The 26,309-nt window shown below is 37.5% G+C and overlaps 1 protein-coding gene across 6 annotated transcripts in view; it reads right to left on the bottom strand.

Moving 5' to 3' along the window:
- LOC126298518 (coiled-coil domain-containing protein 28B) overlaps window positions 1-25,930 on the bottom strand; it is a 47,603-nt gene extending 21,673 nt beyond the window's left edge. The window contains exons 1-5 of one of the 6 annotated variants that reach the window (XM_049989874.1): window positions 24,540-25,930; window positions 18,199-18,358; window positions 11,680-11,776; window positions 8,561-8,725; window positions 642-722 (exon numbers count right to left, since the gene is read on the bottom strand). In XM_049989874.1, coding sequence (XP_049845831.1) covers window positions 642-722; window positions 8,561-8,725; window positions 11,680-11,776; window positions 18,199-18,358; window positions 24,540-24,565 — 529 coding nt within the window. In that variant the 5' untranslated portion in view covers window positions 24,566-25,930. Of the gene's footprint in view, window positions 1-641; window positions 768-8,560; window positions 8,726-11,679; window positions 11,777-18,198; window positions 18,359-24,539 lie in introns of all 6 variants that reach the window. The other 5 variants (XM_049989871.1, XM_049989872.1, XM_049989873.1 and 2 more) reach the window with 5 other exon arrangements.
- Window positions 25,931-26,309: the final 379 nt, after the last annotated feature.

Genomic DNA, 26,309 nt, shown 5'->3' with positions numbered 1-26,309 from the left:
TGAGAGTGAAAATAAAAATCTCGATAAAAATTTTGAAAAGTAACCAGACCCAATCTATAATCTCCTGGCCTGTGGCATATTCATTTCATCGATATATATTAACACGGACAGTAAAACATGAAGAATAAGCAGTACTAGTACTCCAGTAGTGACTGAGCAGTGGTACTTCATGGCAATAGCACAATGGTGTTGTCGCTGCTGGAGTACCATTTCATGATTTACTGTCCCTGTTAATAAATACTGACGAAATTAACATCACACTGAACTAATTTGGGACCCCTCTATTAAATGGACAAGTAAAATTCTGCTTTAAAAATAATTTTGTTTGCAATGAGAAACAAATTGACACTTTATGCCGACATTGGGCATCATAGGAAAGACATGACGAACAACATTTTTTTATTGGGCTGACTCTGGCGACACAGTGCAAAGTCAAAATTGCAAATATCTTCTGAAACACCAGCGAAAAGAGAAAAAGTGCCCGATGACTCTTAGGAGAGACACCCAGCTCATGTACAAACTAACACAAAAAGAGTAAGAATGATGCAACACTCCTCATCACTGTGCCAAGTCATTTTAAAAGACAAGAGATCTCTAGCAAACTCTTCTACAATACTCTCAAAACTATTCACATAACTTACCAAATGCTCGAAGCTTCCCTGAGTGGAAATCTTCAAGGAGGTGAAGCAGAGCAGTTTCCATACACCTCACATCTGTGACATCTGAGAGAAAAGAGTGGTGTTGACACGAGCGACGCAAATTCACCACTTAAGCCCGTGCAGAATGAAGAAACAAAAAACAAAAGAAAAAGCTACTAATAAAAAAAGAAAAAGTGCTACATGCATTTAAGTAACAAACAAACTAAAAATAAAAATGAAACTATGAACATAATGCAGTAACTATTACACCATGACAACTACTGTTACTAGTGCTAATACTACAAATATTATCATAATAATGTAGGGTCAACTCCTGAAATTTTAGGTTTTATGGTGTATTATGTCATCAACCAAACTAGTTACAATTTTAAAGGCACTATCAGAGGGATTACAGTATCATATAGTTGCAGTAACCTTAAATTTGCTAATGTCATTCCTTTGAATTAGTCAAAGGCAATACTTAAGACTTAACTTATAAAAATTTGAAATTATTTAGGTCTTTTACCAAATACACCACAAACACCTTGGCATATAAGACACTAAAGTTCATTATTGTTTGTTAACACATAAAAAAAGTACCCCACTGGCCCGAAAAGGTTCAAGATAGGATTAGTAAGAAAAAAAGACAAAATTTATAATGGTGTTTTTAATGCTTCAGGTGTTCTGCAGACACCACAGAAAGGGCTCATATTTGAGTAAGATATTGCAATGTACAGTGTTCCTTCAGACTTCTACTAAGGGAGTTCTTTCCCTGGTACACATTAACGACTTCAGTCGTAGCAGGTAATGCTAATGCTTTTGTCTCCGTGTGTGTGTGTGTGTGTGTGTGTGTGTGTGTGTGTGTGTGTGTGTAAGAGAGACGGAGGGACGGAGTTGTGTGTGTGTGTGTGTGTGTGTGTGTGTGTGTGTGTGTAAGAGAGACGGAGAGAGGGAGGGAGGGAGGGATTACACAGCCATAAGATCATGTTTCAATCCAATATGATTCTGTCACTTACTACTTATTTTGCCTATGGCAGTTATTTCTCAGTTTGAAAAATGATCAACTGCACAGTGTTGGGTTCCATTTATGTTCCGGCATAATAAGCGCCGGCATGAGGATCAAGAACGATACAGCAGAGGGGGCTGTGAGACGACAGCCAATAGCACACCGACTAGGACATCACCATGACAGGAGCAACCTCTACATGAATAGAATAATAGTAACACACTGCCTAGCCTCGGCTGCACTAGAAGAGCCGTGACTTGTGATCAATACCAATTACTTGCATCAAAATTCTATATTTCAAAAGACACTGATTATTAGCATGTCTCCAATTGCTTGCAACACCAACCACCTCGTACATATGCAAGTTAACTATTGTTATTTCAATCACTGCAATAAACTCCATTAACATGAATTGCTTAAATGCTGTCTAGCTATCCAAGAAAGCAGCTTCCTAGGCACCCTAGAAGAGAGGGCAGGCAGGGTCCCACATTGATAAAGAGCATTCACAAAACAACCCCGCACCTTGTGGCCATGGAATTTTATTTTGTTTTGCTGGCACCTTAACTCTCTCTTGTCTTTTATTTGCAGGGGATTTTTACATACTTTAAGAGTCTCTTGTTAATCAGTGTTTTCAGGTCGACATTGCAGAAATTTTCTTTGCTTTTGTACTGCCTTGCCTTGCCTTGTCTGTTTCTTGTATTTGTCTCTTCCAAAATGCCCACCCCACCTATCCCACTGCCTGCTCAGGGCCAATTGTACCTGTAACTTTAATGATAGGGAATTTTGGTTAAAGTGGGTAATAAAACATATCAAGTGATAGAGCTGTACCAAATTTGAGAGTTGTTGCATTAATAACTGACGACAAAAGTTCTAGTAAAGATGTGGTTCAGAGGTAACGATCTACCGTTAGATCCACTATAAAAATTCTGGAAGGCAAAGTTTTCATTCTAGCGAGCTGAAACTTTTCTATGCTTTCAAACAACTTAACTGAATACAAATAAAAATTAAGAGGTTTCTGAAGTAGTCTGTAACTATATTATTAAAGTTTATGTGCTCGAGAAAGCGGTCATTTAGCGGCTGCTGCAGTATGCAGATAGCAGTAGACAACAGATGTTCCCTCAGCCGTCTGCTCCAGCACCTATATAAATACAGCCCGAGAGGCAGTAGTAAGGTTCACTTTGCACTCGGCTATGGTAAGATCAATGCCTGTCAAATGTCGGATCGCGCTCTGCCTCAGATGATGTCAGAGCCGAACTGCGACAAAGCGCATATTTTGTGGCAAAAACGGATAGTGAACTCAAGAAGACTGTACACCATCCTGGATCGCTTAGAACTCACCAAATTAATGGTTAGTGTGCTGTCTGTGTGAATTACAATTCCGCGTGCCAAGTGGTGACTATATTTCCACATTTATGGTGAGCATTTATTTTGAACATTTACTGCAAACTTTCATTTTAGTAATTTCAGTCAGGGCGAAAGACAATCTGGTAGGAACATACCATAGAAGTCGTCCCTGAACTGCTAAATGTGCTGTTAGAATAGAAAGACTTGCTTTCAATTGGCTGGACCAGAATGGGCCATGCAGACTGGAAACTAAGGTCAGTATCTTTCCCTTCGCTTTCTGGCTGAACACTAAATTATTTGCCAGGCTCGCATGAATAAAAAAAAAAGACAGCATTTAAATAATTTTTACTCGCCGCCCCACAACTTCGATCCTGACAAACCAGTTGTATTCCAAGTTGATGCTTCCTCTTATGGAACTGGTGGAGTCCTTTCGCACAGAATTGGTGATAAAGGCAGGCCTACTGCTTTCGCATCAAAAGTATTGTCCAAATCTCAGTGTAACTATTCATAAGTTGAGAAAGAGACTTTGGCTATTCTGTATTGTGTCACCAAATTCCACCACTATTTGTATGGCAGAAAATTCTACATAGTAACAGATCACAAGCCTTTGCAGTCCTTGTTTCTTCTGATGAAACTGGTTCCTGTATGAACTGCCCAAAAATTGCAGAGATGGGCTTTGCTGTTGCCTCAATTCCCAGTACGAGAGCGTGTATCATCCAACAGTTCAACATGGTAAAGCGGATGCACTTTCGCATCTTCCAATTAGCCCTGATACAGATTTTGACGCTTCTGCTGCATCTTATTGTCACATCGATTCTCAGGATTCCGAATTTCTTGAATCTTTTACGCTGAACTATAAGGAACTTACACAGGCCACGGAAGCTGATTCAGATTTGAACATTTTGCTAAAATATATTCGCATATCTTGGTCTCACTCACTGAATAGCATAACGAACTCTGCAGTGCGCCGATACTTTGCCCGTTGGCATAGCCTCGTTGGACAGAAAGGTGCAATTCTTGTTCAAAATGACAGTAGACAGTCACAATTGTTGATCCCTGAAGCCTTGCAAAAAGAAGTGTTGCAGTTACTTCACCTAGGACACTGGGGGATTGTTCATACAAAACAGTTAGCACGTCGACACTGTACTTGGCAGGGTACGGACACACAAATAGAACAGATGACATGAGAGTGTCACGTATGTGCAGAAAATCAGTCAGCTCCAACACAAAAATTCTCTGCATGGCCTCAGTCACAGACACCATGGCAACGTCTGCACATAGACTTTGTAGGGGGGAAGCGGGGGAAGGAATGTTCCAGTGTAACAAGTGCCAGCATGAAGGTCAAGAACAATACAGCAGAGAGGGCTGTAAGATGATATCAGCCAACAGCACGCTGACTAGGACACCACCATGACAGGAGCAGCCACTACATAAAGAGAATAAAAGCGACGTGCTGACTAGCCTTGGGCACACTACAAGAGCAGTGACTTGTGATCCATATCAATTACTTGCATGGAGATTGTATATCACAAAGGACACTGATTATTTGCATGTCTCCACTTGCTTGTGGCACCACATTGTACATATGCAAGTTAAGTATTGTCAATTCAATTACTATAATAAACTGCATTAATATCATTTGCTTGTATGCTGTCTAGCTATCTGAGAAAGCAGATTCCTAGGTGTCCTATAAGAGACGAGTGGGCAGGATCCCACATGTTAAACTGTGGTTTCCTTTGCAACATGCTTGGTGAGTCAGTTTAAAGGTTAGAGGAGACCATAAAACCTGCCACAGGATAATGCCTACTTAAGTACTGTAGTCTTAAAACGAACTTTGCTGTTGTAGACGGTGATAATCTTTTTTCTACCAATAAGTGCAGGTTTAGATGAGAAACTGAACAACATACCAAATAATTTCATTAAGATAAGTAACTCGTTGATGATTAGCAGGCTGAACCTCAGCTACAGGGAACCACATCCTCGTGTGAAAGAACAGACAATGCCGACAATCCACAGCTGTTCAAAACAATTCACAATTTGCTGAATTTCCTGGACATCAGCTGTAGTAAGTACAGATTTACTACTCAGTAGTGACATATAAAAATTTGTGCCAGACCGGAGCTTGAACCCAGACACCACCTTAACCATTTCGGCTATCCATGCACGCTCCCAGGGCAAACATTCAGAATTACTAGTAATGCAAGGAGGAGGATCATTCATAAAACTTCCAGAAGTTTATGAACAGTAAGAAATTCAACATGCAGCTTATTTAAACAACAACCACCATAGTAAAATGTGGTAAAAACAAACAATATTACAGGAATATGCAAAATCTTCAGAAACCATTTCTTACAACACAACTTCGAACTGTCAACATAACTGGCACTGTTCGGAGTATCCTACGACTCCCACATCACTGGCAACACGTTATACACAATGCTGGTGACTACTTTCAAGGCCAGTAAAACTTTGTATAAGCTGTAAATAAATAGTTGCCACTATTAAAGTTCCAACCCTCATGTAACAGAAAAGGACATCTCATAAGAGTGTACGACATCTGTACCATCATGGCTACAAAAGTGGCTATGGAGGAGCAGTTGCATATTACACTGTGAATTATCTTTCCAAACAAGTAGTGGTTCTATTTGACAAAATGAAACCACAATTAGATGTGTCAAGACAGTTGACGTACAAAGTGACAAACTGCATTCAATTACACCACAAAATGAAAGCAAATACAGTACATACAAGAGGTACTCTTAAAGTTTTGGTGAGCACCTAACAAAAAAAAGAAAGTTATATGATCAATTGTTTTTGATTGTTTCCAAGTACGCTTGTGTAGTCCTGCAACATGGAAGTCCGATGCCACAGTACTGTAAGACGCTGCTACAGGAGCCAAAACAAATGGCACAGCCAATTTATAAAGTGAAGTGCTTGAAAGTAATTCATTTACAGCAACAGCCGAAGTGTTGCACTGGTGTCAAGCTAATCCCGATGGCTAAAGAATATTACACTTCTCCTCTTACAATGAATGAATTGTTTGTCTATAGAAATCTTGTTATCTCATGCATTTAGCAATAATGCTGTGCTGGCTGGTAATTTCCAAACCTTGCACCCTCATGTTAGTATGATGTTTGATATACTATGGGATACAACTGTTTGTTATTCACCAATAGCACAATCCATAACTGAATTTAACACAATAGTTCATCAGTTATTGAATGACTGTTTTCCTACTTCACCCTTGGTCAGCATAACAGCCGTATTGTATACTTCATTTTTAAATCCGTGCCCACTTAACCAACAGCTTACCTCAGTTTACTGTCAATGGTAACAAATGAGCTTTTCATAGTGAAACAACATGACATGTCATACTTCAAAAATGGACACATTCTCTCTTACTTTCTATTGCATTATGTAGCATCAGTTATTGGCATCATTTTGGTGCCAAATAAAGGGCAAGTCAAAAAGGACTTTGCGACTTTGCATGATATAGAAATTTATTGAGATAACTTACAGAATCTGTAAATGTGTCATTAGGAAACAACCTCAACTTTCACATAAAAGTGTCAAGTGTCATTTTGCTTCGATGTGACCACCATTTATGATGTGGCAAACATCCCACTGGTAATCAATTTCTTCCCACACTTGTTGCAGCAAGTTGGGCATAACTTGTGCAACAGCAGTGAAGATTCAATTTTTCACGTCAGCTAACTTGTTTTCCAGGGCAGGAATGTACACAAGGTCTTTAATGAAACCTTAGAGGAAGAAATCAGTGGTGTCAAGTCTGGGAAGCTCGGTGGCACGTGATAGGCCCTTCACAGCCAATCCACCCATGTGGGAAGTGATTATCGAAGAAACCTTGAATTTCCGTGAGGAAATAAAGTGGTGCACCATCTTGCTGGTAGTAAACCATCCCATCTCTGTTACCCCTTCATCAATATGTGGAATTAAAAGTTTTCAAGCATATCCAGAAACATAATACCAGTGACAGCTTTCTCCCTGAAGAGGAAAGGGCCGTACACTTTCAGTGTGCTAACAGCACAAAAGACATTAACTTTGGGCTGTCACATATGTGTTCCAGGGTTGCTTGTGGATTTTTGCTGCCCATATTCTGCAGCTGTGGGTGTTCAACATGCCACTGATATAAATGTTGACTCATCACTGAAGACTGTTCATGAATGTCCCATCATCCCCTATCCAATGCAACATTTCTGGACAGAATTCCCCAAGAGCAACCTTACCTACATGAGTAATATGCTGTGCCTTTGTGAATCTGTATGGTTTCAAGTGTGAATGTCTATGCAGTGCTTGTCAAACAGTCTTTTAAGGCATGTCTGTCTTGCAAGACTCACATCATGTTGATTTTTGAGAACTGTGGACAAAGCTCTTCCTAACCTGTTCAGCATAAGCATCAACATGCAAGCGACCTGCTGATTTATCACGTCACAGTGTGAACAACCCACCTCACCAAAGTTCTTGTGTCAAGAGTAAATTGTAGGTCTGCTTGAAGTTTTTTTTTAGTTCATTTCATTAAACCAAAACACACTGCAAGCATGATCCCCACCAGTGAAAGTAAGTGGTGTCGGAATGCAGTACTGGTGCACTATGTCACTATGTGAATCAAACTTTATACTGTTTGCTACAAAATGACACATCTACCAATTCTGTAAATTATCCCAATAATTTTATATATTATCCAAAGTTGTGAAGTCCTTTTCGACTCACCCTGTATAGTACATGGCGTGTACAGCTCGGCAACTCGGTGTTAAATCAATAATTCACAGGTTCAAAGTTCAATCCCTTGTACATTCTACAATATTTTCTAGTAGGTATCATGGTTTTCACCTGTGCTATTCGATCATGTATTTTTTAATGTAAATTGCACAATTATTTTACATTAAACTTAAAATCAACCTACAATTAATTGGAAACATTTGTTTTCAGGTCAAAAGAAGGTATGAGTCACCATTTATCATCACCCTCACACATTTTAAGTGACTTTGATATTCAAAACTATCTTCACAGGGCCACCCACATTATTCAATTTTTGATTTTGTTGAGCACTTGAAGTAGTACCACAAATAATTTCCTCTTTATACTATGCTGCAATGCACTGCAAATATAACTCCAATATTCTTTCTTTTGTAACTGACTGTGTTCGAAATTTTGACAAGCAATATGCTACAGTTGTATCCAAACAGTCCACATAACTCTCCTAGAAACCACCTGAATAATACGAGATGGTTCACAGTATGGCAATGTGTAGATATAAACTGGTTATTTAATCATACTTGATTCACATGAAGTTACGCAGTTCTTCGAACTACTGAACAGAAGTAAAAATATTATTAAAAAAGGATGTCTCCAAACATTACAACTTTACTCTATTATAAAGAAGGTTAAAAAACAAAAGCAAATGTGCAGCTAAATAAATGACGTTAATCTAATTAAATAAAACTGCTGGAAATAGAAATGATACCATCTGATAAAAAAGCAAATGATGTAGAAAAGCACCAATCAAACGATGATAATATTAACAGCCCAAAGTCACCTCAGAAAGAAGAGATACCTCTTTTTGTGTTGTGAAGACGCGCTGCAGCAGGATTTAGGCGTGCATCTCTCGACTGACGAGCACTGCCTGCATCTGATAATGATGGACCACGGCTCAGCTTCTCATGGCTAAGCTTCTCATTGATAAACAGCAACCGCAAAGGCTGGCTGCCAGCAACAGTTCCTTGAATACAGATGATGCATAATAAATTCTGAAAGTTGATAAAACCTGTCAGTATTCTATAAAAAATATCAGGAATGTAAAATCTACAAGCAGTTGCACTTTAGTTTTCTTCTTGTAATTTTACAGAAATCTTCAATAACCAAACAAAAAGATTTAGTTATTAAATTAAGAGGAACTATAGTCTATGTTACGTAGGATGGCACTTCTGTGCAAATAGGTGGAAAGGAAAGGAAGCATGGGGGGATGAAAACTGTGCATGTGCGTCAACATAGAGCAGGCAAACAAAGTCCTCTTAGCCGAACTGCATTGCTGCGGACAACAGTCAGACTCGTTTGCCTATGGTACATAAGTTCAGATCTATGAGGGGGATAATAAATATTCAAACCAATTTTGATCAATCACCATCAGAGAAATATTAATCTACATCTTGATGACATTGCATCCACTGCTCCACAGATTTACTTTGCATGATGCTGGGAGGCGAGAACAGCTGACACAGCTTTGTGAAAACTTTAAGTACAATTTTTCTCACAATGACAATAGTCTAGTGACAAGGCCATCAAAACTGTTTGCAATAATTATCATTTATTGCAATTTGAACTGCATTATAAGTAAAAATTTAATACACAAAAAAATTAGCTTCAAGCACAAACTGAAATCATTATATTTGCTTGACAACTGATTCAATATAATTTTTGAAAATATGTGTGTGTGTGTGTGTGTGTGTGTGTGTGTGTGTGTGTGTGTGTGTGTGTGTGTGTGTGTGTGTGTGTGTGTGGTTAAGTGCAATCACTGTACGTAAAAAAGAATTTGTGGTAGAAAGCTTAATGTAAAAGATTATCATAAAAACAGTCAGTAATTTGTCATTATTAACGGGCATTATGAATGTAAACTAACGCGTTCGACATTACAATGAGGGGATCACATTTATAAACCACTGAACAAGCAAATAATTAACCCGCATCTGTGAATAGCTCCAGGGAATGCTGACCAATAACAGCAAAAACCACCGATATCTTGACGAGTAACAGTTATTGTCATTTTAGGGCCTTATCCAATTTGTGCCTTGAACATGACAGCAGTTTACATGTGGAAATATCGGACTTCTGGCGAATTTATACAGCTGCATTCTCGCGTGTTATTAGAGGGTACAACATGGTGATGGAAGCTTCACTTCTCCTTGAGCAATACACTCAACATTATAGTCTGCATAATGCAAAGGATATAAAGTCCTAATCAAAAAGGCTAGGAAATTCTCATTATTATGTATACAACTGATTTGTTGACAAACACATTTTTTAAACCATGAGTCTTTAAAACTGAGAAATATTTTTGCTTTCTTATAAAGTCTACTCCGTAATATCATCATCATTTCTATTTGAGTCTGTTTCCAAACAATCTGATGGTAAATTTACAATGATAGGTTCAAGGCTTATATCCATCATCACCTCCCTGTCAAATTCTTCCTTCTGAAGCTTTTCAGCATGCTGCACAGACTGTGCGCACGCTAAAGGTGGGATGTCTATTGCCTCATGCACAAGCATTTCACTGTATATTACCACGAATGATTGTTTTTTCTTTCCCCCTCCCACATACCCTTAACCCTTTGTCCAAATTAATTCCATTGAGCTACACTGACAGTGACACATGGATAAATGCAAAACTGTGTGCACCATTCACATGCAAGGAAGTCAAGTTTGTAAGTTCTGTCATATGACTTGTATAAGTTAAAGAGCTGCAGATCAGCACGAGTCTGATGAGTCTGATTTATACTGTGCTCAATATTTTTATTTTCGAGCCAGGGAAAAATATCCACTTTTCTGGTGTTTTTACTTAGTGCTTCCTCTATAACAGTTGAATTATAACTGGTAATGACCAATTTCGAAGCAAGGTATGACAAGAATTGTGAATCATGTCATGAAACTGACAGCATTCATTTCCAAATAGTAGTCATTGCCATTTTTCTTACATGTAAATACAACTTTATTCTTAGAAACAAAACCAGAAGAAGAGTCAGCATGCAGAATTATTATCCAAGAACCTATTCCTATGGGAATTTTAAAAACGCCAGTGCTGTCACTCATTTTCCAGCAGATCTTCCTGGAATGATTCTAGTTGACCCACGTTTCATCAGGATAATACACTGTTGAACTATCGCCTACTCTTGTACCTTGGATCTTTATGTGGGACGAAGTTCATGCTGCAGCTATGTCACTTCTTTGAACTAAAAGCTTTCTTCGTAACATATCTGGAACCGTCTTTTAAAATTCTTCACATCGATGAAGCACTTACCATTGAAGCCGATTTTCTCCTGCATAACTTTAACACGTTTTTGTGATGTGAGGCACTCGTCATTCACATGGAGCTCTTTAAAATACCATTGTTAAAGCCATCCACTTGTGTTAGAGGTTCCTTGCGATTTCTATGATTTTCCAAGTGGCACAAAACCAACTTTTTTATGGTTCCTACAGCTCTGACAGTTTCGCTTACAGTTCTCTTTCAGTTCTTTCGTCAATACCACATGGTTCTGGAGTCCGTTTTTATGTTTTCAAATGTCAACAGTAGAAGACCTGCTTTCAAATTCACGTTTGGAAAAGTTATAAATGCGGTAAATAATCCACCTCGCCTGCTTGTGAAGCACTTCACATTTACTGCCGCCACACGACTTTTTTTAAATCACACTTAAACATTTACAGATACACATTCACAGCTATACTGCTGCAAAAAACTGACAGCTGAATAAATACTTTGGTTGTCGTGAAGTACGGCAACAGTGCAGCATATAGATGCGAGATTCTCACACTCTAGCTGTAACTCTATGCTAATCACTCTGACAGAAAATGAATATTATTGGCTGCCAGTGGTTAATCGAGGGGCATGTGAAGAACGGCTGAAAATGGGCCACCTTCCTACACGACATGAACTTTAGCATCAAAAACGCATCTTCAGATTACCTGTTAAAGGGGTATTTCCTATCGAAGGAGCAGTTGCTGTCCTATTTAGTGTACGTGATGTTGCTGAGCCGTGGATGCTGCCTCCCCCTGATGAAACCTGCAAATATGGTTTGTTACATATGAAGGAGTGCTGCAAAGTTTCAATTGATATACACAAATGAAAATGAACAAGCTGTGGTACAAAAGGCATATAACATTTAACTAAGTAATATTTTATATGGAAGAATAGCCTTTGTTTACCAAATCACTGAATGATAAATAACGAAGGAAAGCTTGAGACACAACATGTTGGAAGAACACATAATTGAATCTCTAACTTTGACAACTTTTTTTAAAGTCCCTTCAATAGGAGGAAGAGACAGGTAGAAAACAGGAGAAGAGACAAATAGACAAATGAATGCCAGAAGAAAGAAAACAATGTTTCAAATTTTTTGCACGATTCCATGCCAATTCCAACTTAATTTTTAGAGTATTTTCTGCATTACTACACAATGTGATATCACTTCCCCCAAACTTCTCCATAATTTACAGCAACAAAGGTATGAACTGTTACAGGAGGACCACTCCAGGCATACCAAAGTGTGTGCATGCCATGTGTGCAGACCATGGGTGGGTGGACATAGACTCCACTTGTCTTTGCTTTGCTCGGTCCTCTTCAGAATTACCTGGTACAGCATGAAAATTCATATAGTATGGTAGTGTGGCATTTTTTTCTGTCATCACAACTCTCTTCATTTTCCCTTCGCTATTTGTTCACAATATGGATGTTCACAGACCCAGTGGCTATTTGCATAAAAAAGGGGCAGTCTAATGATTATCACAACTCTTTAAAATTGAATGAGAATGACAGAAGGGAGGAATGAGAATTCTCAATATCTATTATGCAGTCCATAATCAAAGGGTACTGCAAATTTGCTATGAAATGACATTACAGTATCATACAGAAAGAATTTAAAGATTTCGTTGACAATGATAGAGCTAAAAAATTAAGCTAAGGTCTCGATCAGGGCCAGCAGCAGTCACAACAGTGCTTATATAGTGCTCATAGGCAATGTGTCAGTTTCACGTAGCCAATGGGATGATTCTTTGACATAGCCAATCAGAGGCGAGAACAGAGGCAATGTATATCTAGGGGCAAAATTGAAACAATTGTCTTGCTTGCTATTTTTTTGGCATATTAGTGAGTTTAGAGAGACAATTTAGTGATTACGGCAATAAGTTGTAGAAAGTGGACTGGTTCAAGTGATTTAGTTCTGCATGGTGACATTATCTGCTCGTGCATGTCTTATGAAGTCTTTGCAGAGACACGAAAATCTATCGAATGTGGCAGCAAATGCCTCTTCCAGTGACGAAGGTTTGTGTGGGTGGTATCACCTGAAAGTGTAGCAAAAGCTGCTGCTTTGAATAAGTAGATCATTGTTTCGTAATTCAATCACAGGAGAAGGTAGGTGGACCGTGTTTATTAAGAATAGAGCCGCACATTCGAAATAGTTAATATGATGATTTAATGAAAAAATACTGATCCACTCACTCGATGGATCAATTGCATTGCATTACAGAAAAGAGACATATTTCATGAACAGAATAGGGGGAGGAGGAGGAGGAGGAGGAGATGGAGATGGATGGAGAGAGAGAGAGAGAGAGAGAGAGAGAGAGAGAGAGAGAGAGAGAATGGAGGGAGGGATCTATATCCAATTCCCATACATATTTAGCAATTGCAAAGCATTGCCAGCTTCGCTTGTGTGAAATTCTTATACAGTGGGACTGCATTGCCATTTACATATGACGTGTTCACAGCTTCCCCTTCTTCCCCCTCCTCACATTCAGATAGCATGACGTGGCAACAGAGGAACTGCGCTGACATAATTAGTGCTATGACACTCTCGCCACGGCATGGCTCACAAGCCAAATTCTTGGCTGCCCCTGTATTAAACCTTCTAGTAAATTCAGCGCAACCAGCCTACATAGTACACTAAAGTACATTACAGACATGACATATTTATTGTTCTTTGTACTTCAGTACTGGATCATGATGTGGGGGTGAATTCCTTTTACAATACCTATCCAACAGTAATGTCTAATTGTTCCAGTGGTAAAATGGGATTTGTACAACTGGAATACTGCTCATGAACTCTGTAAAGCAGTTTCATTCATAACAAAGTTGTATGTCTTATTGACACCTTAGTAATATAACAGTAATACAGCAGTAGACACTATGTCTTAATCAGATTCACACAGCAACCGTAAAAAAGGTAAATTTATTATTCCAACCACAGATGGAAGATAATTCTGATTAACATTACTACTTTTGTAGTCTAAGGGCTGTCTTAAGCTCTTTATGGGTGGGTTACAATGTATGAAGACACATATGAAATCCTCATCTTGCACAGTATATTCTAAAGCTAGCGTCCACTAGCAAGTAAACTTTCACAAGTCACTTGTAAAAGCTACTTCTGTGAATTCTTTGAAGTGAATACAACCCCAGCAAGCATACTTCTGCAAGTTTCTTCAACTTCCAGAGTGGCTTCCACAAGCTAGTGGAAGTAGTTTCTTGAACGCTGCAAGTACTTGCCAAACAAGTTAGTTGCTGGACGTTTTTCTCAATCTTGCAGAATTTTTGTGTGTGGAAACCCAGTACAAAAACATCAGTGCTGTAAAACAGAATGGAACATAGACAGATGGGCTGAAATGAATGTATCACTGGAACCCCTATACCAACACACACATTTGGCCACTGTCAGCCAAAGAAGCACAAAATGAATTTACTTATTACTTTCTTTCACCAGAGGGGGAAGCAGAATGGCAATACAGATGTCTTTAAATTTTAACTGATTATTTAATGTTAGCATAAACATAGCTGCACCACACTTGTAAAAAAACGTAATAAATACTGTTTGCAGAAATCACAGAGAAATTAAAAAGTGACCTCTTGGTGATATAGTTTACTGCATTTTTGTATCCCATCTCCAAATACTTCATTCTGTAATAGACAGATGTTCAAAACCATGTGGCATTCTCAGAAAGTTTTAAATTTTTTAAGATTTTTCTTTAACCCTCGAGCAGGTGCACTGTTGTAAAAATCGTAACAGCAGCTGTTTTTATCCTCAATCGATGCCTTAACCTTTAGCTATGGCACCACTGCTGCCATGTATTCCATTTTTGATGTTTTCTCAACAATCTTAAATTGGTTTCAGTTCCTTTGCTAAGCTTTCTCAGTTTCTTTTCTGAACAGTAAGCAACGAGGTGTCAAATGCTGTAAAAAGTACAATGCGGGCCTGTTAGTGTGACAGTTGAAACTGCAAGCTTTGTTCCGGCAGTCAATATGCAGAGAGAAGTGTACTTATTCATAGTTTTATAGTTTGTATAGATGCACATTAAGCATTAACTTTGTTAAACTAGCATCTGAATTTATTTATTCATTTCATTTCTTTTGATGTCTTGTTTCAGTTCAAAGGGTGTATCAGATGAGGAAATATGCTAACTACTCAAAGAAAACATTGAACATAAGGACCATGGCAGTGAACCTGAACTTGACGGTGAGGATTGTGATGATCTCTACAAGATAGCAGATGGGCAGGAGATCTTTACTGGAAAAGACAAAGTTATGCATTGCTGTAAATGCAAGTGTGCTAAAATGTCAAAAATCAAGAGAAAATACCAGGTCCAAAGAGAAATGTGATGGATATAACTGATGAAGAAGTTAGAGGTTTTCTGAAAATAATTTTCCTTGATATTATTGATGAAATTGTAAACTATCCAAAAGATACATATATAAATAGACAGTGAGACACAAATCAATTCTCGCGCAAAAGAGGTAATAAAGTAACACCAAGACACAAAATAATGGCTGTGTTCGGCATTATTCTTTTGACTGGAACAAGAAAAAGACCATCATGCTAATGTATTGGAACTCTAGGTGGCAAAGGGAACAGGAATGCAACTTCTTAGGGCTGTTATGAGTTACAAAATGTTTCTATTTCTTCTATGCTTTATGCAGCTTGATGACATGGAAATGAGAAACGATAGGAGAGAAACTGATAAGTTGCTGCAATTTATACATTATTGGACCCTTTTGTTGATAACTGTCAAAGTTTTACAGCCTCAGTGAATTCAACACAATAGATGAAATATTTCACCCTTTCAGAGGCCACTGTGGATGGATTTACTACATACACAGGAAAATAGCTAAATATGGGATAAAAATGTTATCACTATGTGATGCAAAGACATTTCATTGCAGTAAACTGGAGGTTTACTGTAGCATGCAATCAGAAGGGCAGTATCAGGTATCTAATGTTCCTGAGGAGATAGTGAAAAGAGTTGTGGTGCCTGCAGGAAATTCTAAAAGAAACCTTACAACTGACAACTGGTACACAAGCTACACCCTTCCTGAATATTTGCTGCATAATAAAATCACACATATTGGTACAACGAAGAAGAACATACATAATCTTCCTCCAGAATTTCTCCCAAGCAAAACAAAAGAAACTGGAAGTGCAATGTTTGGGTTTCAGCAGGTTTCAGGCATTCCTCATAAAAATCATGCTGTCATAATTTTGCCTACTATGAATGATACAGAGACAGTTGATGAATAAACATGCAAACATGAAATTATAATTGATTACAGTGTGACAAAAGGTGGAGTTTAGATCAAATGTGTACCTGTTAAACAGTTTAAAGAATTACACAGAGATGGCAATTGGCATTTTTTTTTTCTTTCTTAACACTGCTGGAATTAATACACAAGTACTGTTTTTTTCCCACAAAGCCAGAGACAACCTCACAACAACATATTTATCTCAACAAGCTAGCAGAAGGTCTTATGAAAGAATCACTCAAATCACTGCCAGTAGATCTCACTGTATTTCGTGCTCAGTTTCATGCTGAAACGTTGACTTCCAAAGATCAGCACCCTTAACCTATAGTGAAAAAACACGGGATGTGTATGCTTTGTGGGTGTCAAAAGAATTCATTCACATCAACTAAATATGATAGATGTAATAACTTAGCTTGTAAACAGCACGCTAAGTAACAAACTATCTGTGAAATCTGTTATGAAAGTGAATGTATGTCAGAATAACGGCTAATTTGTTATTACAAGAACTAAAAAGCAAAAGCTTTTGTTATAAATGTTGAAGACAGAGAATGTGAACTGCATTCTTCAATAAATATAGCAGTTTGTTTAGCACAGGCTTTGTTTCACTGACAAATGTAAATGTAAATTTTGCAACACGTGCCTTTTTGTGTGACAATAGGTATGACTGCTGGAGGGTTCATAATAATAGTAATTCAACAACGATGGCAGCTGCTTTGGTTTTTAAACATGATGCTGTAAACAACCACTTGTCTATCTCACAATGAAATTTTCTGAAATTAACCTGCCCAAGTAACTTGCAGAAGTAAACTTGCAAAAATTTTTGTTCTAATGTAAACATCTTGGCAAGTACTTGCAGTAATTATTGGTGGTAATTACTTGCAAGTGGAAACACACCTTACTATTTGATTTGTTATACTGTGACCCACTCTTAGAGATCTGAAGGTTGAAACTGGTAATGATAATCAAATTAACATATTAGACAACTGCCAGTCAATGTAAATAATACTTCACACATGAAACCACACTTCAATATAGGAAGAAAGAGTGATTTCACATCACTGTTCATTCTAAATGAAGCACAATCTCAAATTGTATGAAGATAAACCAGGAAATTTGTGTAATATTTTTTGATTAACTTGTCCATTGGAATAGCCTGAAGTGATTTAGGGAAACTATATATAAACTAAATCAATATTACCGGACAGGTATATCAGTCTTGCTACTGAATACTAGTTTGGGGTCTTGACTACTGGGCCACTATGCTCAGCGCCACAACTTCCATATTTATTGGACTCGTAAAAGATACAAGGATTAATAGGTCAACACATTATCGTATCTGATCTAACCATCCTGTGCATAAACTGAACAACATGCACTGAGAAATATGTGCCTCTAGAACATATTTCATATCGGCTACGATAAAAGTTCCAATTAACCTGTCAAAGCCCACATTGCAAGTCACATCTGGTATCAGATACACTGGACAAATGCAGATTGCCTGTACTAATCCCAATAGTTGCTGAAGTGCACAACACACCTTGCTATTCTAACCTACCTTTTCACAACACTTACACAACTCAAAAGTTCCAATACTGAATCTGTTCCATATATTTATTAAACTACACAACACAAAGAACACACATCATCATCATCATTATCATTATTATTATCATTATCATTATTATTATTAATAATTATATTAGTCTAATGTAAGAATCATTTACCAATGCCCATGTAACAGTAGTCATGATATACACAATATGTCACACTACCAATTAAATATTAATGATAATCTAACACATAGAACATCCACGCTCTGACTCAACTATAAATTAACCAATGCTCAAACAAGTAACTGACTGACAGTCTTATGTATGAAACAACTTATACTAAGAAGTAGTTTAATTGATAGCAAAAGACACCTTATTGCTCACTGGCGATGTGGGAGATGTCTGAGTGACTTTGCTGATTCCAGGGGTAACAGGCGGAGTAACTTCTCCTGATTTAGTTTGTAAACGGCTGTCATCATCAGGAGGCACAAGTTGTTGCAATTCACATTCCTCTCCGCCTTCAGCCATGACTCTGTGAGACAGTAATAAAACTTATGTTTGTTGCCGTCATACCACACTGTGAAATTGGCAATGTCAGCAATAAATTTCTGCTGGGATATGTTTCATTTAAAACTGCTCTAAAATACTTCCTTTGGAACAACTGAAATTGTAACTGAAGTTTCAGCAACAGCTGTGATGTCATGCCACTGCTGTGCAAAATTAAATATATACAGCAAGGCTGCAAGTACAGATTAGATTAGATTAATACTTTTTCCATAGAGCATGAATACGACACTTTGTAATGATGTGGTCAGGTTAATGAAAGATGTCTGTACAAGATATTACATTACACAAAATATTGCATGACACTAATGCTTAAGTTAGTTTTTTTCCCTCCCTTAATTTATATCTAAAAATTCAGCCAATGAGTAGGAGGAGTTGTCATCTAGAAATTCTTTTAATTTATTTTTAAATGTTGGTTGACTATCTGTCAGGCTTTTGATGCTGTTTGGTAGGTGACTAAAGACTTTTGTGGCAGCATAATTTACCCCCTTCTGTGCCAAAGTCAGATTTAACCCTGCATAGTGAAGATCATCCTTTCTCCTGGTGTTATAGCTATGCACACTGCTATTACTTTTGAACTGGGCTGGATTATTAACAACAAATTTCATAAGTGAATATATATACTGTGAGGTTACTGTGAGGATCCCTAGATCCTTAAATAGATGTCTGCAAGATGACTGTGGGTGGGCTCCAGCAATTATTCTGATTACACGTTTTTGAGCAATGAATAGTTTTCTACTCAACGATGAATTACCCCAGAATATGATACCATACGAAAACAGTGAGTGAAAGTAGGCATAGTAAGCTAATTTACTGAGATTCTTATCACCAGAATTTGCAATAACCCTAATAGCATACGTAGCCGAACTCAGACGTTTCAGCAGACCATCAATGTGTTGCTTCCAGTTTAACCTCTCATCAATGGACACACCTAAAAATTTTGAAAATTCTACCTTAGCTACAGACTTCTGTTCAAAGTCTATATTTATTACTGGAGTTGTGCCATTTACTGTACGGAACTGTATATACTGTTTTTTATCCAAATTTAAAGAGAGTCCGTTTGCTGAGAACCACTTAATAATTTTGTGAAAAACATCATTTACAATTATATCACTTAGTTCTTGGTTTTTGGATGTTATTACTACACTTGTATCATCAGCAAAAAGAACTAACTTTGCATCTTCATCAATGTGGAATGGTAAGTCATTAATGTATATCAAGAACAGTAAAGGACCTAAGACCGAACCCTGTGGGACCCCGTGCTTGATAGCACCCCAGTTTGAGGAATCAGCTGTTGTTTTAACATTACATGAACCACTTATTTCAACTTTCTGCATTCTTCCAGTTAAGTATGAATGATGAATGAAAAAGGATATAACAATATGAACACTATATCATATGTGACAAGTACTTTCTAGTAAACACATGGAAAATTAACTATTTTACTGACAGAAAATTCAGGCTGGAATACAATATGCATGAAAGGATAAATTTCTACTCACAAATGATGTTATCAAAAAACTAAGCAATTTTCTGTCTTTTCTACATGCCTGTGCACTGCTCAGCATTTTTTCCATTTGATGAATAGTGATCCTGCCTAATAAATACGTAACACACAGCATGAAACAATTAACAAACACCAGTAACTGAGAAAGATATGTATTATAAGAAACAGCTCATGCTAAGAAGCTAACAGATCATCATCTCCTTCTTAAGGCTATCCAGGACTTGGTCTTCCGGCCTGTTCTGGCCTCACTATCAGGTATAGGATGCTATTCATAATTCATCAAAAGGTTACAACATTATTTGATCTTCAGTTCAGTCAACCTCACCAGCTGATCTGAGTTTCTTTGTGTTGTTATAAACTGAGCAGACTCATTTCATGCCAAAACGGCTCATATCCGGCATACAAAGATTTACAAATACTTCTTAAACAACCAAATGTAGCTGATTATGATTCAAGTCACTGCACATATCACTTCTAATATAGTTAAGGCTTTGTGGTGAACGAGCTTAGACCTATGATAATCTGCTAAATTCTTTTTGGATAAGAAAGAATCACGTTGTATTGTGACTAACATACAACACTTGGACGTACTAGTAATCTTAACAAGAACAAACCATTCAGTTAGCGTGATTATCAGCAACAATGACCAATGAGACACTTTGTTGACAAATTAAGTACTCCACAAATCTCACAGGCTTTCTATTTGTAATCTCTCTTCTCCATTAAGATATTATTCTCCTCTCAAAACAAATTCCAGGAGAAACAGATGCCCTTGTTCATAGAAAAAGCTGTCAAATAACAAGGAATTGGTAGCACTTCCCTTGATATTAATTGATTTTTAACTCTTGGGGAAAAGAAGGTTTGCCTGTGGCCCTTGGTCTTCAGACCTGTTTTTCATCAGAATGTGTCCCATGAATTTGGTATTAATCCAAAATATATACTTTTTAGAGCATATGTACAGTGTTTGTCTTTTACTGCAAGAAGACTACAGTCTGTCACTAAAAGTAGCCTTGGCTTTCAATTTTACTTCCTTGTGGTAAAATTGCACTTAAAGGTTTGGCAGATTTTCTGTTGCATGTTGCTGTTGGTAACAGTTTGCCCAATTAATCTAAGGTTTGTACATAAAGTTAGCTAATATTATGTTTTAGAGCATTGGAATTTAACCAAATCATAGTAATTTTCAACAAAACTGGAAATAAAAGTAGGTTATTGCAACGATATACGTATATTTGTAGCTATGCTACACATCGATCTATCATAGCAATCTTAGTTTCATGTTGGCTCATTGGCTTCATCAGTTCACAAGCAAATTATCACACTGCAACTTAATCTTGACCTCGGGCTAAGCCATAGAGTAGTCTGTCATCACAACCAGGTTTTTTGCTTTCACATCCATTGACTTCACCAACTCTCAACCAAATTGTCACAGTCCCGCCTAACATATGCCTTGGGCTGTGCTACAAGTCAGTCTATCAAGACATCTTGGTTTTACCAATCACCAATGAACTACAAAAACCAGTATGCAACCACAAGACTCATGATAACCAGATCAGCAAAAGTATTCTGGCACTCTACTTAAAAAAACAAATGTAATCAATTTGTACTCTTTGCTGTAAAAAATGATTAGTTTCAGCAAATCTCACTGGCTACCATATGCTATAGTGGGGTGTACATTGCACATAAGAAGGTGGAAGCACGAAGTGTTGCCCCATCACAAGGTACACTGTTCCTCACACTGTCACACTGTGAATTGCCCCACCACCTGCCCTCTGACGTGCACTATATCACTCAGCTGGCTACAACCAATGTCAACAAACTGCCAACATCCGCAGACAATGCAAGAAGGATGAGACCATAAGGGTATTTTAGCCTTTATATACACATCTATTATCACTAGAAAGCCAACCTCTATTCACTGAACTTTATCTTTGGTGGGGAACAGTAATGTGGTTTCCTGCAAAACTACCAAAGTTTGAGCTACTGAACATGGAATCATCCATTATTTGTACAAAAAATATACTGGCATATTCAGAGAAAGTACATTATTTCAGAGAATGGCAAATGCACGTTTAAGAGCAGCTTACATGAACACAGCAAGTGGGTGAATCTTACCTATTTAAATAGCACATGTAGTTCCCATCCACAAGCAAGAAAAGTCCCAGTTACATTGCAGGAGAAAGAAATTGATGCGTAAGTTTTTAGATATCAGTAACAGGGGTAATTTTTAAGAACTCAAAAAATTTGAGAATATTTTCAGAGCTAATGCCACAAGAAGAAAATTTAATCTTTCAAAAACTGTTAACCTATTTTTAATTTCTAATGTTTCAGTGAAGAAAAGTAACACACACTTAACAAAGGAGCAGCTCCATGGCTTTTGAAATCACCTTTGAAACTGTGAAGCAAATCTCTTTTTCTGCAAGCTCTTTGCTTTCCATGTTCTGAGAGCAGGTGGTACAGACCAAAACAAGAAAAAAAAAGGTCAAGTAAACAAGTGCTCTGAAATGTATACATTATGAGATATGAGAACTTGTACATCTTCACTACTGCAAAACAGCCCTTCCACTGAAGATGTGCTCTTAGTTTGAAAGGGATAAGGGATGCACTTTAGAGCCCACATTTATTCTCCTCCTCCCCCCCCCCCCCCCCCCAAGTGATCGTTCCTGTCATATCCCTGAATATTGACCACTACCCTTGGGACAACCTGTAGGTGTGAATAGCTGCAAGCTGCACCTTCCCCTCCACCTGCTTCCTTTTTTTTCACAGAAACAGCTTTGATGATAAATAAGTTTTCCTATATCATGGCAGAAAAATGCTACAATGGTTCCTGCAGTATGGCTACAGTGCACCACTTGTTACATACTCTCCCTGTTAATATATGACTCATGTTTGTCCTTATATTAAGTAGACAAATCCTATGCCACTGAAATGATCACTGGATAAATTCATTATTATATTACACATATTGAGTAAGACTGAAAACTGTTTTAGGTAAGAATCAAGTAAATAAACATTACTAGCTGTTGTTCAATTAAGTAACAATAACCAAAATGATGTAAAATCTAAAATCTGACAGATTGACAAGGATCTTTCACAATTGTCTTGCCTACAATGTTTTTAAGCACATCTTTAGGTTCTGCTTTTGGTCACTGCAAACACTGTTATACTAAGCTTGGACTACATTAAGATATTCATGCAGTGCAAATAGCACAGTTTTCTCATCAGAAGATTTACTTATTGAAACAGGACCATAAGAATTGGCAAACAACTTAGTGTACACCATACAGCTCAATTCTTTGACTACTCCTGATTTCAACTAATATTACTGGTACTTTATTGCACTCATGTCTGATAGTTACGGTAACTAAAAAATTTTCAGAATTCAACAAGACAGCACTATGCAGCCACAAACCATTTGGCTTTACAACTGGTCTAAGAGGTGTGTCTGTACTATAACACAAAGCACACTTAATTTTGTTATGATACATGTCTTAAGTATTAAAACAACATCTTTACTTAGCTACATCCATAAACAAGCAGTGACCTCAGGTTGTTGCCTCAGACTAATTCAACATATCTGTCTGTCAGGCACACCTCAGTAACACTACTACATCTCAAAAAATTTCTGATAATTAAGTATTATAAACTGCCTCCTGACAGCAATGAGACAGCCAAATAACTTTGTACTAGCAAACATGGTAGCCTGGAGGCTGTGGACTGAAATTTACCTTTGTTGTAAAAAAAAAAAAAAACTGGAAGTCTGCAGAGAGCAGGTAAGTTTCGTCTCTTTCAGGTCCTTGACTATGATAATTTTATCCAGGACCCCAAGAGTGATATCCTGCTTTATTATATGTTAAATATTTAAGTATAGTAGTTTTACACTAAAGTGCTGTTCACTAGCACTACAAGTCTATAAGGCATGTTGCATACCAAACACGTTATTACATTGTATGCAGCAAATACATCATAAGTCTGTAATATTACATATAACAGTGTAAAACAAATGGTAAGGACTTTAATTTCTGTATTGTTCTCAGCCTCACCTCTCCATGCAATACAGAAGAGCACATCACTTGTACATCATAATCAACTGCACGTGAAATACTACACACAGCCGATGGACATTTGTACCGTCTGCTAAAAATTAGTTTTTCTTTAAAGCACAGTAATTATAATTCTTTGGTACAAATTATATAACAACCAAGACAATAGCTTGCTTAGTACCATACTTTTTGACAAAATCATTACTGTTTGCTTTGCAGCTGTTAAAAAAATTAAATGAATTCACTAGGAGAAATCTTTTTTCCTGCTGACAATGAACACACATGGAATGTTCGTATGAAGGACCATTAATCGTGACTTCATCACGGCACTTAGTGTGGACATAGCAAGCTAAAGACAACAACAAATGGTCTGATTTAAAACAAAGGGTAACTATCACTGGGCTGATATAGCAGATCAAATAAAATATCAAAAGAACAGACATCTGTATTTCCAAATATTTGAAATTTAATGATCACACTAGGACGTACATAAAAACAACAAAATATACAGTTCAGCTTCTAGAATAAGATCATGTAGGGCAAATATTCAACACAATTAGTATTCAGATCAGTACTAGATACAGTTTTTGTCTACAACTTACGTATTTTTGTCAGCACTTGTAAGCATTAGATATGTTCCTTTCCATGACTATTCACAAAACCGTAACTTGCGGATGCAAGAAAATATTAATACGGCTCCTTTTCAGCTACTAAGTTTTTGCGTTATTTTCAGACATTTTGATGTATGCTCTGCTGACGTAAATCTATTTTACTTCAGCAATCCTTGTTTACCATTACGACAGCAAGAACTATTTTATCTTATCCCTCAATGCGCTAGGCTTGTGTTCTATTCGTGCGATTTTGTAATAATAGAAAATGGATTTTGGTGCTCAGAGAGGCACACAAACTGTTTACATTAAGAAAGAAAAGGAGAACTTTCACGATTATCTTCCAACCGCGGTGTCTGTTGCTCCCTTATCATCCAGAAACTTGTAATCATTATAGATCATATGACTGAGTATTTGTGCTGTTATGTTCCATAGTTCACATAATTTGTACAGCAAAAATAAAAATCCAACGTCATTTCCAAACTACCATACTTCCTCATAATGTACGGCCATCTTACCGATGTTGATGTTTTATTCTTCGATTGGTCTTTCGCTTCACGAAGCATTCTCTCACGAAAGGTCCATTTATTGCTAGATAACGTTAACTCCCTGGTCACTGTCCTTTTCTTCTATGCCACCGCATTCCCACTCTCTAGCTATGGTTGCCTGTCACACGCCTCTCGGTCGTCGTAAATAGTACCACAAAAAACCACAGCTACGCAATGCAACAAAACACGAAATTCTCCACGAAACTGATAATTTTCCAATCGGCTTCTGCTCAACGCATTTAACGGTTACATATAACCGAAGTTAGCGCATCGCGTAAATTCTATGCCTGCTACTTAGTCTTTCTTTCTTTCTCTTGGATTCTGGAAATCCATTTCCAACTGTCGGTTTTCCACACAAAAACTTCACAATAGATCAAAAACGTTTTAGAATGTAGCTTCCATTTTGAAGTTAGGGCTTTTTTTTTTAAATAAAAAAGGATATTCAGCTAATATGGACAGAGTGACTCACTATGCAGTGTAGGAGAAGCAGAAATATTAGACTGAAGATGAAGCTGTCTGCCTCTAACATTAATGTGAAATAGCGATTGTGCTGACTAAATGACAAACGGGAACATCTGTATTACAGACGCCATATTGAACTGAGCTTCTAGCCGCAGCGCTTATAGAGGCATGGACAAGGAAAAAACGAACACAAAAATTGAGGGTATGGAAATGCGCATATCTTATCTGTCAAGGACGACGTTTCGTTTGGAAATCATTTTCGAATGCGTAAAATCAATTTCGGAATATTTTTGAGCCATATTTCTTTCTTTGTACATGAATATGAGATGCTGTGCAATCTTGCATTTGACCCGTTTCCACGTCACGATCTGTCTGCGGCTGAGTTAATGTCAGCGCACTGCGCACACTCAGAAGAGCCGCCTTCACGAGAAACGCATCAAGTAATTCCAGTTTGCAACACTATGTAGCGCTGGAACACAGTAGGCAATCAGATTTTAGATAAAAGCATTGTTTTAAGGAACTGCTGACGAAAATTTATATTTCCGAGAGTAAAAGAGTGTATAATTTTTTGTATTGTAGAACGATGCCATGTGGCCTTTAATTAATGACAGTTACATGATGAAATACCGTATGAACTCGGTGACTGCGCGTTGTTGGAAGTTGATATAAACCACAACGAGCGGAATACGTGCTGTGGTAGGATAGATAAATTCTTCTTCTTCTTCTTCATAATTTTTGAAAGAGCTTGAGGAAA

The sequence above is a fragment of the Schistocerca gregaria genome, chromosome X (genome assembly GCF_023897955.1).
Source record: "Schistocerca gregaria isolate iqSchGreg1 chromosome X, iqSchGreg1.2, whole genome shotgun sequence".
NCBI lineage: Eukaryota > Metazoa > Arthropoda > Insecta > Orthoptera > Acrididae > Schistocerca > Schistocerca gregaria.
Note: the sequence above shows the minus strand (reverse complement) of the source record. Positions and strands in the feature narration are given on the sequence as shown.